The sequence below is a fragment of the Hippocampus comes genome, unplaced genomic scaffold (genome assembly GCF_001891065.2).
Source record: "Hippocampus comes isolate QL1 unplaced genomic scaffold, H_comes_QL1_v1.1 scaffold111, whole genome shotgun sequence".
NCBI classification, from domain to species: Eukaryota; Metazoa; Chordata; class Actinopteri; order Syngnathiformes; family Syngnathidae; genus Hippocampus; species Hippocampus comes.
This window is the reverse complement of record NW_017805698.1, coordinates 2,905,159-2,919,564: the sequence shown is the minus strand read 5'-3', so window position 1 is coordinate 2,919,564 and position 14,406 is coordinate 2,905,159. Positions and strand designations below refer to the sequence as shown.

Here is a 14,406-nt window from a genome sequence, read left to right as displayed (position 1 = left end):
GCCGAGGTAGAAGTAGAAGAGGGAGGGGAGGGTTTTACACACGTACACACGCACACACGCACACACACACACAGACGCGCGCGCACGCACGCGCGCGCGCGCGCGCGCGCGCACACACACACACACACACACACACACACACACACACACACACACACACACACACACACGCAGGATGTGTACTGCTGTTGAGGTACGGCAATAAGGAGTAAGCAGCTAAGAATAAACCTCCTGTCTCTGTTACACTATGCGATAGGGGAGGCTCACATTCAGCTTACAGTACATAGCATACAGTCGTACACTATTTACTGATGCACAGCTGGCCTCATTCAGCGCTGCCACGCTGTGCCAGGAAGAGGCAACATTGTTGGAAGGCAGCTGGAAGGGGGCGGGGCAGCGGTGTGCATGGCATTATCCACCTTATTCCTGAGGGCTTTGATGAAGAAACAATTATGGGTGCGATTTCCCGTAGGACACCAAAAGTAGCAGCGAGCCATTTGTTACATTGGCGTTCGTTTCCATGAGCAGTTTATTTGAATTTTCTAAATTACCATAAGCCCACACAGCATTTAAAAATGTCTTGTACAGCTTGGGAATTTATTGGCGGTTGTACTCACAAACAAAAGTTGAACCTCTGGGCTTGATAGAACAAAGGTTTGGCGGGATCCTACATCTGCTTTAAGGTAAATTACACCCAACCTCTTCAAAAAATGTGATGAACTTTATTTTAGTAATACACCTCAGAGCTTTTGAGATTCCTCACTGTCCCATCATCTGAAGTGGGTTCAGAAAGTAGCTAATTATGCGATTGTACGTTGTCGCTGGCCACTTTTTGATGTCATCCTCCGATCCCACAATATTATTACAAAGCGGGATTTAAATGTGTTCTCTTATAAGCTGCGACTACTAGCGTTCTCACATTGTTTCAATCTGCAACTGTCATAGAAAGTGGACTCACGCAACCAGTTACTATACAAAACGCCAGTTCTGGTTCATAAAGGAAGGGGCGTTCATAATTCACGCAAAGGCTCATGGGGCGTAGGATTAAGGTTGGTATGCTGACACAAAACATGCACATATGGGGAAGAAGAGGATGAGGAGGAGGAGGAAGAGGAGGAGGAGGAGGAGGCGAATGCTGCAGTAAAAAGAGGGTGTAACCTTCCCTGGAGAAGGCAGGTGGGACTGTAAGAATATATGCATGCCTGTTTGATCATCAAATATTTACTGACATGCTGGACGTGCATGTTTTGGTGCAAATGCTTCACCTACATTTCAGGGAAATACGTATGTCTCTAAGGAAAAATAGGATCATCCACGTGATGCACGGCATACACAATCCCTGTGAATCAAGTGACCCATTATCTAGCAATATTCCACAATTCCACATAATCAGTCACGTACAGTAGATTGAAAGAACAGCCCTCTTATATGAAGTCAATATTGCCAAATATCAAATGACACTTCAGCAGGAAGTTTAGGAAGGGACAGCGGCCAAGGCTGAGTCTTGAATAACCTTGTCTCTTTGGTGTATGGATACATGGATATTTGATATTTGTATGGCGAAACACACAGGGAATTAAGAGCTAATTTCACCATGTCAGAAACAGGTTTCCGCAACAAAACTACGCTACGAGTGAAGTACAATGCATCATATTTAGAAGACGACGTTCTGTACAACAAGGTATGAGATAGTGAAGTGTAACGAAAGATAAATCTAGGAAATAAGCATTTACACATGCAACGCCACAGTGTATTCTTGATTTTTTTTTTTTCCGTCACATTCATGTCTGTAGATACGGTGGAGTCTATTAAACTGTTTACATTTTCATTCATGTGCAATTGTCAATACACCGCTGATAGTATTGCTGCAGTTTATTGCATTATCAATGGCTTTAATGGAGACATACTGTATGCTGCTGACTATTCTTGCTGCTGTTCACATTCAGGTCTAGAATCTATTTTTTTACATCCCGCTGTATCTCATTGCCTGATGTATTAAACTGTAAAAATATCATTTGAATGTCCGCCGTATTTTTTTTTTCTCTCAACACAAAGCAATTACGCCACACATATTGCAGGCTAACCATATTGACATAGCACATCGGTCATGTCAGCAGAATAGAGCGAGCTACAGGTTCCATCCACACAGTGAATTTGTCTCCTTCAGTTGAGACACAGAGTCGTAACAGCTGCCATTGACACTCGTTTAATATTACGTATTATAGTTGAACAGTTGAAAAAAAACATCCCATTCTGAAGCTAATGAGGGATCTACCCATCCATCCATCTATCAATCTGTATCGAATTAGAGGCTGGTTTACCCAACTCTCCGTGGCACCACACGAGCCGTCCAAACAAGGGGAGGCAATGCTGCCCTCTATCAGCACTGCTTAATTCTCCTCATGTAGGATCAGACTGGGAAACGGACACGCACCCACACAAATATTCCCGTCTCTGGCTCTGACACAGCCTCTTTCGGAAGTCCGTCTGTGTGTCCTCTTCTCACTCAGACAACAGAGGAGGCACAATGGCGCGCTTGCAGTGGCGTAAGTTTCAGCTTCAAGGCGGGCAAAACTACGAAGGTCCCGTTCCTGCGGTGGAAGCGCATACATATGGAAAAGGATGAAACGGATGGCTCCGAGCGAGGGTTATGAATAAGAAAGGTCACAAAAGGGCTCGGGCTGTGACACACAATCGGACTCAGCACTTTTTTCCCTTGCTGCACTAGGAGAACCGAAATGAACACTGGTATTTTTACTTTGGCTGCTTGCGGGGGATATGTATTCACTGTCAAAAAAAAAATCAGCACTCTGACCGCACCATAGCGAGTGCTCCCAACATGCTGTAAGACGGACCCGCATCTCGAACCAGTCAGCACTCTCTGATCCGCGGAGAAATGACAAAGGTCTTAAAATGACGTGCCTTTGTGCTTTTTTTTTCTATAACGCTTCTCAGTCATGGTGGAAGTATAAGTTTATTCCAAATAACTTAATGACCGTTTACCTCACACTGTTTTTGTCTGAAAATAGAAAAAAAGTTCAATTTGGGCGTTCACAATGAAAATGTAAATCTTTAAAAATCGGTCTCAGAGTAAAGCGTTCCGTCAAAATGTGGGGAAAGTGTCACCTATGAAAAATGGCCCATGTGTGATGACTTTTCAGAGTAGGCATGCTTGACAACAATGGAGGATCATGGGGCTTTTGTTGCATTTGTACTGCAAAAGATCATTCACATTGATAACGCGTCACTACTTGCGCTGACTATGAGAGACACACTACTAACTTACATCGGTCATATTTTTAGCCCACACAACTTTTTCAAAGAAAACACTGAAAGGGCAAGGAGCTTGTGTGCATGGGTGTAGTGTTTCTCTACAAAGCGGTCAACTAACCAGTCTGCATCTACTGTATAGTACAGTGTTTTGAATTGTATTTCACGGCCATAAAAAAAAAAAGACTTGCTTGTCAACAGAGAACAGGAGAAAACAAGACAAGTCTGAAAATGCAAATATTTTAGAATAGGTTTGGTAGTCTTAAACAAAACAGGCATCAGAAGCATGTGGAAGACCGTGTTCTGGACCCCCACCCCCGAGCCCCTGACCGAATCAGCTGGTGCCGTTTGAGGTACATATATTATAATCTTTCCCATGCAAATAATGAAAGCTGTTCCTTCATTGTTGTACATTCTATTTATTCACGATCTATGTCATGTGTCCCAAATATTCATGTTCGTGTTATGTGCAGATGATGCTAGCAAATGCAGCAAATTTGGGAGACAATTACCTCAGAATTAAGAAAAGTTATTTGTTAAAAGTATTTTGGGTTGATGAAAACAAGTTAGCAATAAGTTAATGGTATTATGAAATGTCAAATCAAGTGATGCAATACATATATCAACAGAGGGTGTAAATTAAAAAGAGAGTAAAAGAAATAAAATTCCTAATAATAGGTTCATAAAAGTAGCTGGAAACCACGCATACAACGTATTAAATTCACACTTGCAAGATGCATTTCTGTCCTGAAAAAAGCAAAGCATGCACTCCCGCAGAAATCATTTCTCATTCTGTACTGTTCGCTACTGTTACCATATTTAAAATACTGTTCCGAAGTCTGGGGAAACACTTACAAATCTGCATTACAAATTGTTACGACCCTTCCACCTGATGATAAAAGAGGAAGGGTGTAGCATAATCGTGGGAGTTAGGGAGGAGCAAAAAGTGGTTAAACTATGGAACACACTATATCAAAAACGACAACAATGTCCAAACATCAACCAGTCGTTAGGCTAAGCACATAGTATGGAATTAGCTGTAGCATGAGTCCATATATGATTATAATTTTAATGTTATAAGTTAATAATACTGCTCAGCACAAATACTATATGATTATGGATAGCTCACTGTTATAGGGAAAATAAGGGTTTAAGGTGTATTGTGCAGTACTTGGGAAATGATGGGAGAATTAACATATACACTGAAAGTTATTCAAATATTATGGATAAAAACATATTGGTACTTTAATGTTATTGGTACACAAGATGCATTTTACAGTGGAATGTTGTGTATTGTATTTTATTCTATGAATAAATAGATACTCTAAAATTTGAGGGATATATTAATCATGAAATAACACAGGGAGGTCGGGATAGACAAGTTTATACTTCCTCCTACTCAGGTGAGGTATTACCTATGTTGCATTGATTCTTTCTAACAGTATTTTGCTCATGGGGTCTTTTTTTCTCAGTTTTCCCATATTTGATGCTCTTAATTTTGCCTTTTTTCACTCAAGTTATTGTTTTTTTAAGATATTATTATGTCAATGTATGTTGGAAATAAAATGGGAGGGGGAAAAAAGGGTGTGTACATAAAAAATAATAATCATGGATCATGCACTTGTATGTTATGTGCTCAGTGCAGACATGTACAACCACACCAAAACCAAAACAACAATAAAGGACCACAGCGCGTTTGTTGTGTTTGTCTCTAGCAAAGAGTCCATTTAAAACACAACCACTGTGTGCAGCAAACTTCTTTACAAAGTGACATTGTCAACCACTAGGCTGGCATGTCGATTACGGTGGCAAAGTTGTCTTTACACGTCGATGAAAACGGGGGACGGCTTTTTGATGTGTAAAAAAAAAAAAAAAACCCGCAAGGGAAAACCCTCGCTTCTTTTACTAGATCAACATCAAAATCTCACTGCTAGGGTAAAAGATGTACAACAGGATTATTATCATGCTTCCGCAGAGCTGACTGATGATCTGATCATTTGAATCACCGGTGCTGTAGGAGGGAAACGTCTAAAACATGCAGGATAGCAACCCTAGAGGACTGGGGTTGGTAACTTCTGGTGTGCACCTTGGTCAGCTCACCAATCAAGCATAATGCTGACCCAAGGAGACAATGAGCCCTAAATGCACCTCACATGCATGATTTTGGTTATTGGGAGGAACCCGCACAAGCACAAGTAAAAGTCGGAGCCACCACCAGATTAGTGGTGCTAACAACCTCTGTTCCCCTGTGCTGTTCTTGTCCAAATATTTCACAATCATTACTTTGTGGGTGAATCTCACACCGCTGCAGCACAGGTAGTGTTCTCACCACTAGATGTATAATATGCTGGGAAACCATTAAACATGGAGTCCTAATGTACATGCTACCAAAAAATAAATAAAAGTTGGCTACACTTAGGCTGGTTTAGGACTGTTGCGCAGCTTCATAGAGGCTAGAGCTCACCACACATTGATCGAAGTGGCCAACCACACCTGTCGTGCAGTGTGTGAGAGCCTGCAACAAGTTTTCATAACGGCTCCTAGCTGTGCTGCAATTCCAAGTTGAATTGCGGGTGAATGGGGCTGCGACATCGCAGATGTAACAGCCAATCAAAAATGCCATGTCTCGATCACGAGTTTTCACAACAAAAATGACGTTTTCATGGATGAAGAGATCCGGCCGGCAGCAACAAAACCATTTTTCTATGCTTTTGTACAATAACACGTCACTCTTTTTATAATTTCATAAGCACCTGTGGCTAAAAAGCCAAACATGGAGAATGTCACCAATGTAGGAGGAGTGCAACGATCTCTACAGCAGCCAGGCAATTGGCTTCCTCTTTGACAATCATGCTCTGTTGTTTGAAGTTCAATAAAAAAAAATTCAAAAATAGGCCTCAAAACGTTTCCCCAATACATTGACAATTTTTTTTCCGTTGCCACAACCTGGTTAAGTGCAAGGGAGTCAATTGCCTGGTAAGCAGGTGTGAGTTACGGACTACCACCCTTCCCCTCAATTGTCCAGTTCACTCATGTTCGGCGGCGCTCACCCGGTTGTGTGGCAGGCCAAAAGCAGCCTGGACACATGCTACATTCAGCCATCTCATTTCACCTGTTCAGAAGACATCATTGCACAGTTACGCTATGAGGTGTTGATACAGGACGATAGACGGGGCGTATCACCACCTGCTGTATGCCGCAGCTGCCCACCCTCCCATGGAGACCACACCCTTGGGTACCCGTTGTGAGCATGAGCAAAAGAAAAATTGGAATCCATTGCATGTCTTCAAATGGAATTCACCTGTTGTCCTAAACCAGAGGGCGAACATATCAAATGCACACATTTGGAAGGACAACCGAGACGAAAGGAAGAGCAGCTTCTGTACCAATATTTTTTGCTAAAAATCTCCACAAAATGTTTTCTACATAATCATTTTCTATATTCTTCTTTTTGATTCAAAACAGGTGCTTCCGATGCCTCATAGCGATCTTTACGGGTACATATTTGTGATTTCCTAAAGCATTTTTCAATTCTGAAGTGAGTTATATACCCACACTGCACTTAACTTGCAAGAGGATCAAGGCTACCTCCTCAAGTTGTCTCAGTCTGCTAGTTTGGTGCATCACAATGTTCAGATGGTCGTGTTCACACAAGACCAAATGAGCCATACGAGGAGAGCAATCACACCAAACTTCTGTCAGGGCGCTTTCACATCTAAGCTTTCTGTTCCTCAAAAAAGGGGGTGCCTTTTTCCTCCGATGTGGTTCCTTTCCACGCAGTCAAAATTTGCAGTCACGAAATCCCATGTGAAATCGTTCTCTTCTCTTATTGGTCAAGAGCAGGCGCAAGGATGTAAACAGGAAGTAGTTTTGCTCCACGGAAGAGAGCGTGAAAGAGCACATACAAGCAATATGAAGCAAAATGGTCTTTTTGTTCAGGTTAATAATTGTCTGGATAAATTACCAGGCTACAGCATAACAGAAAAAAAATACTCAAGTGTACTTTAAGGCAACATCTTGAGCAAATAATATCTATTTACACCGTAAAAAGAAGACACTGCTAATACATGACGATATACTAACCACAAACATGCTACACTGAAGATGTGTTCAGGAAGCCATCGGTTTCATCTGTTTACTACATCACCATCACCCCTTAAGCTTGACCTCGTTCATTTGTCATTGGATCAGCTCAAGTTCTGGTTGTTTTCTCTCCACAATCGAAACATGCCAGATTCCAATGTGGAGCAAACTAACACCACTTCATCCAGATGATATGGGACCAGTTAATTTGATTCATATCCATGTTTCGTTACTGAGTTAAAACTTGAAACAAATGAACCACACCAAGAGAGGGAACAACAGTTTGATTGAAATGGTGCAAAGTACTTAAGTACAATACTAAATCATCATTGAACCAGAGTTTGAAATCCACTCCTCTGGATCTGTCACTTCACTGAAGGGGAACTCATTTCCAAAGGAGCATGGACAAACAGACAACGCTCTTTTTGCTTCTACTTAAAATGGTGCTTTATTAACATACCGACATGTTTAAAAAAAAAAAAAAAAAAAAAGGTGAGACAGCACTTTCCCTTGCCAGATTAGCCAGTTTGGCAATCGTTTCACCACGGGTGAAAGGCAACAGGTTGGAGGCAAATGAGTACACGCTGGAGGAGCCACGTGTGTGTAAGCGCCGGGCTGGTGAACGGAGATTCCAGGAGTTTTAACAAGTAATTCTTACCAGCCTCGGAGCGGCACAATTTACAATTTTCTCACATCGAAGCTGGGCTCACCCCTGAGCTATGTGCTCGAGCACGCTCGTGCTACAACGACTCCGCTAAGAGGCAAAATAAACATGATAGCGTGTTTGTGACTAAATGATCGCTGTACAAATCAGGAGGTAAATGTGAGTTCACACATCACAGTTAATTAATAAAGCCCAACTAAAACAACTGTTTAACCCAAAAAAAAAAAAAACAAAAAAAAACTGTTGTCAACCTCTTGTACCTCAGGCGAGAGGAGACAATGAGACAGGGGGAGGTGGTCGGCCTGCCCGAAAGCTTCCTCTACACTCGGGATCAAGTGAGGAGTTTTCATGGATTCGAAACAGATCAACTTATGGCTATCGCCGATCGTCGTTTTGACTCACAGTCTGACCTGATGGGGCACAATGCAGATATTTACACCTTCCGAGAATTATCTACAAAACAGCAAATTGGTCATGTAATTGATTCAGCTTTATCAAGGCCAAAGAACAGTGCGACACATTTTAATTATTGTACAAAGCACCATTTCACTCAAATATGCAGACGCACTAGTAAACAAACTTGTTGAATATTCACAAATCCCGCTCATTAAAAAAAAAAAAAAAAAAAGACACATATCAACATCACACACAACCACTTTATGTCCCTTTTGTACTCACGGGCTACATTTAATAGTCAAGCAATGCTGCATATCATTTAATTAAATAAACAAGAGATGGATTCACACCAGGTCAAACCCCATGGTTGATTTGCCAGTACATAGGGTAGAGGATAAGCTGCCTCCATTAAAAATCAGACATACTAACATTTATACGGTTATAAATGGGGAGAAATGAAATAACTTCATTTCATGCACAAATTTAATTGCGGTCTTCTAATTGAAATTTTACCATATGGTTTGGGAAAAATTTGCAGGGAAAAAAAATGCCTGATAAAGGGAATTACTTTCTCTCATGTTTAATGGCTGGACTAAAATTAAAACTTCAATCTAAAATTAAACAAAACGTTTGTAAATTATATAATGCATGTAAACAAAATAAATTGAGTCACTGCTAATAAAATATTCCATGTGCTTGATATCAAATATGAAATCCTAGTAATTTTAATATCAAGAGTGAAAATGCAATGATCCTATTTATGCAATGATCCTATTTATAATGACCGAAATTGCAGAAGTCATCATAGCTAAAAACAAAGTTTATAGTCTCTGTACTCAATTATTTTTCACTATTTTATCTGGAACTAAAATAACCAAACACATTTTAAGTAAATGCAATATCTGAAACACAACTTTGCCTTTCAGAAAGGCCCATAATCCTTAACAGAAAAAAAATAGCAAAATGCAATTAAATACAGAAATATTACATGTTACCTCTAATGACAGACTGAAATGTTAATCCACTTATTCAAAAAAGCAAAATTGAGTCACTGCATGCTAAATGAGCAAACTCACAGTAGTCAATAAAACTAACAAGGCCTGAGGACAATGCACACACTTAAACATAATTACACTAACCAAAAGGTAATGATTTATAGACGACTTGAATAGAAGAAACCCACAAAATAATCTAAGCAACTGGAAATGTGAATGGCATTATTTATTAAATTATTCTAATGTACGTCATTTAAAATGTGTCAGTATTCTTTTCCATTGCTATTGTAGTCTCTTGCACAATGAGGATTAATACAATAATAGAATTCCATTCACGTGATATTAACATGAACGTCTTGATCTAATTATTATGGCCATGGGGACGTCTTATTAGGACGTCGCGGGGCTATTTCTTCAGTAGGGCACGGAAATCCTTTCTAAATTAACTCTTTTAATTTGCCGTTGAATTCGAAGCGAGTCAGAAAAAGAAGTCACGACGTGTGGAAAAGGCGTATCCTACTCCGCGTGATTTCGCCCATATATATTGCACCTCCCCTGAAATGGCGAGGGTTGCGGAATAGCAGGGGGGCGGGGGTGTATGTACATTCATACATGTGTGGGCTGGGGCGATCCACCCACACTCTCACACACACACACACGCACGCTGTCTTTTTTTTTTCCCCTTGTAGCGAGCACACATGTATGCACTTTTTTTTGCCCCGTGTGATCCCGCCCCACGCAGGAAAAGGGCCATCGTGGCAGCCATTATGAGGCTCAGCCATCATGGCCTACGTGCACGTTGGCTGAATGGGGAGTGGCGCACCCATTGTGCGCCATGTTGGTGAGCAACTCGAACGCGCCGTTGCGCACCAAATGGCGTCCACAAACCCAACTTTAAAACGTTTACGACGTTGATTTACTCACGTAGGGTGCACGTAAATTCCCCCCCCCTCCCTCCAAAAACGCGTGGGTTGCTAGTGCAGGGAAGCGTGCACGGAAGAAGAGTGGGGGTTGGGGTTGGAGGGGCGCTGGAAGCGCATAGTGTGGGGTCACGTGTTCCTCCACACGGGGGTTGAATATTTACCTTTTTGTCACGCAATTTGGCTTCTCCCTAAAGGCGACGGAGCGGCTGCCTAATCTACATGTCCCGTGGAAGCGTATAGAGCTCGCAAAAAGCGAAAAAGTACACTGTTACGGCGAGTATTGCTGAAATGGCGTGGCCGTGCAAGAAGAAAAATACGTAGACACATACACACACACACAAAGCATCATTGATGCGGGGAGTTGCCTTTCGTTTTCCACGTACACGCTTACATTTATGTGAGGAAGCTGATTGGTATGCTCCTCATTGTGCATTGCGGTGATACGGCTTACACGGTGGGGGTTGGTATATTGGGAGGGGGGGGGGCTCAGTGTAGTCATGATCCAATTCAGGTGCACTGACAATTAAGACAGACTTATGTAATATGAATATTTGCTCGTTTTGGCGCAAAACAATAACTAGACATGCATTTCCACCAACCCCCACAAAAATGTGTGTGTGTGTGTGGGGGGGGGGGGTACAAAACGTGCTTAGCAACATTACACAGCTTAAACTTGTAGGTTTGTAAATCAGGCGTGGGGGGCACACACACACACACGCACACACAATTTAAGATCCTCCACATACAGAATTCAGATCTGGACTTGAGACAGCTTTCTGGAGGGAGCCAATCATATTATTTTTGATTTAGATTATTCATTTCAGAGATATTTTTGCAAATACTTATCACAATACCTAATGTTTTTTCATATTTTCTGTATTTCTTTTTTTGCACATAAGCAAATCATAAAATTACCAGAGCACAACTTAGGGAGTGGACAGTAAAAATGAATTGTGACTGAAATGCAGTGCATATTATACATGATCATTTCTCAGACATGTTTCAGAAGCCCTTTTTAACTTCTCATTGAGAACCTCTCAACAGTATACAGTATAGAAGTGTGTGTGTGTGTGTGTGTGTGTGTGTGTGTGTGTGTGTGTGTGTGTGTGTGTGTGTGTGTGTGTGAGATCCCTGAAAAGGCATATCTACGTTCTTTCCTTGGGAACAGTCGTGGAGTGGACCACGTTAACTTTTCATTGAGAAGTTGTAGTACTGTATAGAGTCGTGTGCGTGTGCGTGTGCGTGTGTGTGTGTGTGTGTGTGTGTGTGCGTGTGCGCGCTCTCGCGCGCGTGTGCCACGCCGAGTCAGGCCTACCTAAGCTTCTTGGGAACGGAGTAGTCCACCTCTATCACCTTGCCATGCAGTTCTGCTTTCCCTATAGGAGCAGAGGCAGTGCAACATTAGGAAACAATGCAAAGAGCAGTTAAAGTTTGGAGAGCTTGTGCAACCCACTCGCGGGGAATCCTTTAAGAGCGCAAGTTAAGTATGTAGCGTAATGGATATTGTGTGTACGTGGAGAATGGGCAGCCATGCTTTGCACTCCCACCTCGCACCCCACTAACCGAACCTGACTCAACAGGGTGTTCGATTCTCAAGGTAAAGATGCGGGAGCAAGAGGGTGAGGGAGGGTAAAGAAGAACCATATTTTGTAGAGGCGGTTCCGAGTGGCCTGGCGCAGCAGCCCCGGAATCATCGTCTCACCTCGTCCCCCTTCACCACCCACCACCACCCCTTTTCCAGCTACCTGTTTATGGGCTCTTTCCTCCGGACCCCCGTGACCCACCGCCAAGACACCTCGTAAAAACACGGCCAGGCGTCCGAGGAACACGGACGTGACAAGTTTTCCGCGCGGGCGTAGCTAGGCTCCCTTCAATAAAATCACGAGAAAAAATAAGTGAAAAATAATTACCCGAAGCATCAAGAGCACCCCGTGCGCACGCATTCCAGCAGGGGTGATCACCCAAAAAATCGACGCATTCTACAACGGAATCTGCACGCATACTGAACGTCTTGTGGCGGTTGTGTTGTCTTTAAGAGGGGACATTTAAGCGGTTCTTTAAAAAAAGTGTCCGGCAATCGATCATCGATTCAATCAGTCTTGACGCGCGCACCACTCACTCACCAAACGAGAATCACATTCACACAAAAAACCCACACGCGCACACAAATAATTCGTGCATGTGCTCATGTGACTGACTCGGTGCGTTATTTTTAAAACGTGTCATCTCATCAAGCATCACTTCTCACTCACCCGAGAGAAGCTCGATAGCCTTCACGGCCGCGTTCTGGTCGGGGAAGTCCACAAAGGCATAGCCGGATTTGACGAGGACCTGCTCGGCCGCGGGCAGCTTCCTTTCCCCGAAGAGCTGCTGCAAGTCCTCCACAGTGACAGAAGGACTTAGATTCCCAACATATAGTTTGTTCATGATCTGACAGGAGCAAGATTGGAGGGGGGTGGATAGAGAAATAAATCCCGGAGATCCTTAAGCGAGGCTGCAAAAAGAAAATGAAAAATGAGAAAAAAGGAAAATAAAAAAGGTGGTGATGGAGGGGGAAAAGGCAGTAGTTATACCCCCCTTTGAAAAAACTAAAAGCTATAAGCAAAGCAAGCCCCCCCTTCTTGCAACTCTGGCCCTGGCCAAACTCTTTTTCACGGGGACTCTGGGAGTTACGACACTACTCTGGAGCCAACAAGCACCGCCTCTAAAATAAAAAGCGCCCCTCTAAAAAAAAAAAAAGTATGCTTGGTGCATACGAGGGGTTCCCTGCTGGTTTTCGGACCCGCGTGGAATACACCAGAAAGTGGCATGCAGGGTTTCCCGAATTTAGACCCGTCTCACGAAATGCTTCCATTTGTATTATCGTCCCAGTAAAATGATCAATGTTATGTTATTGATCATCACGCCGTTACACAATATCTTTCCTTTTGATTTGTACTTCAAGTGAATACACACGCTTTTGTCATTTGTTAAGATACATGATATGCCATTGCACTGCAAATTAATTAAATTGTGTTTTTTTATTAGGCCTACGTTTTAAAATTAAAAGAAGTTATTATTTTTGCCTAGTTTTCCCATTTCAAACATTACATTTATTGTATTACTTGTAACCCCCTAGGTGGAATTCAGCTCTCACATTCATTAGTTTATTATAATATGCTGTATTTGACATTCGTTTACATTCAATTTGTAGTTTGCATTTTACAATTTCTTAACTTTGTGTTAAAATTAAATACAAAATCCAGATGATTCATTCAATCCATCCCTAAATATATTGATAGCTTTTAAATAATTGGTTGTCATTCGCCATTTTAGACAGAACGTGTAACAACTAACATAAAATACGTGCAAACCCATTTTAATCGTGAGCCCTACGTTTTGTAAACTCAGTGGCCAATCGCCATGCTAGTCACAATACGTAAGTGGTAAATAATTAATCCTCAAGTGCATGCACAAAATATAAAAAAGAGTGATCTGAAGTAGCCTGTGTTAATTAATAATGTCTATCCAACATATAATTTGTAAGTGTTTATTTTGACAAATCACACCACCATTCTAGACACAATATGCGTGCAAAACAATCATTTCAAGCTAGGGGGGGAAATTAAATTGGAAATTGTGTTCTGAAACTATTCCATCGCCAACAAATACGTACCAGTGTCTCTCGGCATTATCAAATTGTTACAATAAAGACTCGTTTTGCTCTGAACTGTGGTTGGTATTGTGTCAACTTGTTCAACCACGTGAGTCGCCTTGATTGAAAGGATGGCAGCGCATGGGGAGCTTCTCGGTGGGTGGGAGCATGTTCACAAGGTGGAGCCTCTCTGTCATGGGGGGAAGGGGGGGACACACACAAGCACAGCGAAGTGCTGTTCCTGAGAACGTCGTGAGCACTTTCTGTACCGCACGCTGAAAGGGGCGTGGGGGGTGGGGGGCGGCGCGGCACGACACGCCCACACCGGGGTCCTCTTCACGTGACTTTTCAGCTCATCTCTCCCCCACCCCCGGTGAAACAGTGCTGCCACCCTACAGCTGCAGAATGACTGCGTGGGGGTGTAGAAGTGTGTGTGTGTGT

General features: G+C 42.4%; 1 protein-coding gene across 4 annotated transcripts in view; it reads right to left on the bottom strand.

Moving 5' to 3' along the window:
- igf2bp2a (insulin-like growth factor 2 mRNA binding protein 2a) overlaps positions 1-14,406 on the bottom strand; it is a 50,283-nt gene that overhangs the window by 32,339 nt on the left and 3,538 nt on the right. The window contains exons 2-3 of one of the 4 annotated variants that reach the window (XM_019882508.1): positions 12,584-12,825; positions 11,647-11,707 (exon numbers count right to left, since the gene is read on the bottom strand). In XM_019882508.1, the coding sequence (XP_019738067.1) occupies positions 11,647-11,707; positions 12,584-12,758 (236 nt within the window). In that variant the 5' untranslated portion in view covers positions 12,759-12,825. Of the gene's footprint in view, positions 1-11,646; positions 11,708-12,241; positions 12,434-12,583; positions 13,007-14,406 lie in introns of those variants that run through there. The other 3 variants (XM_019882507.1, XM_019882510.1, XM_019882511.1) reach the window with 3 other exon arrangements.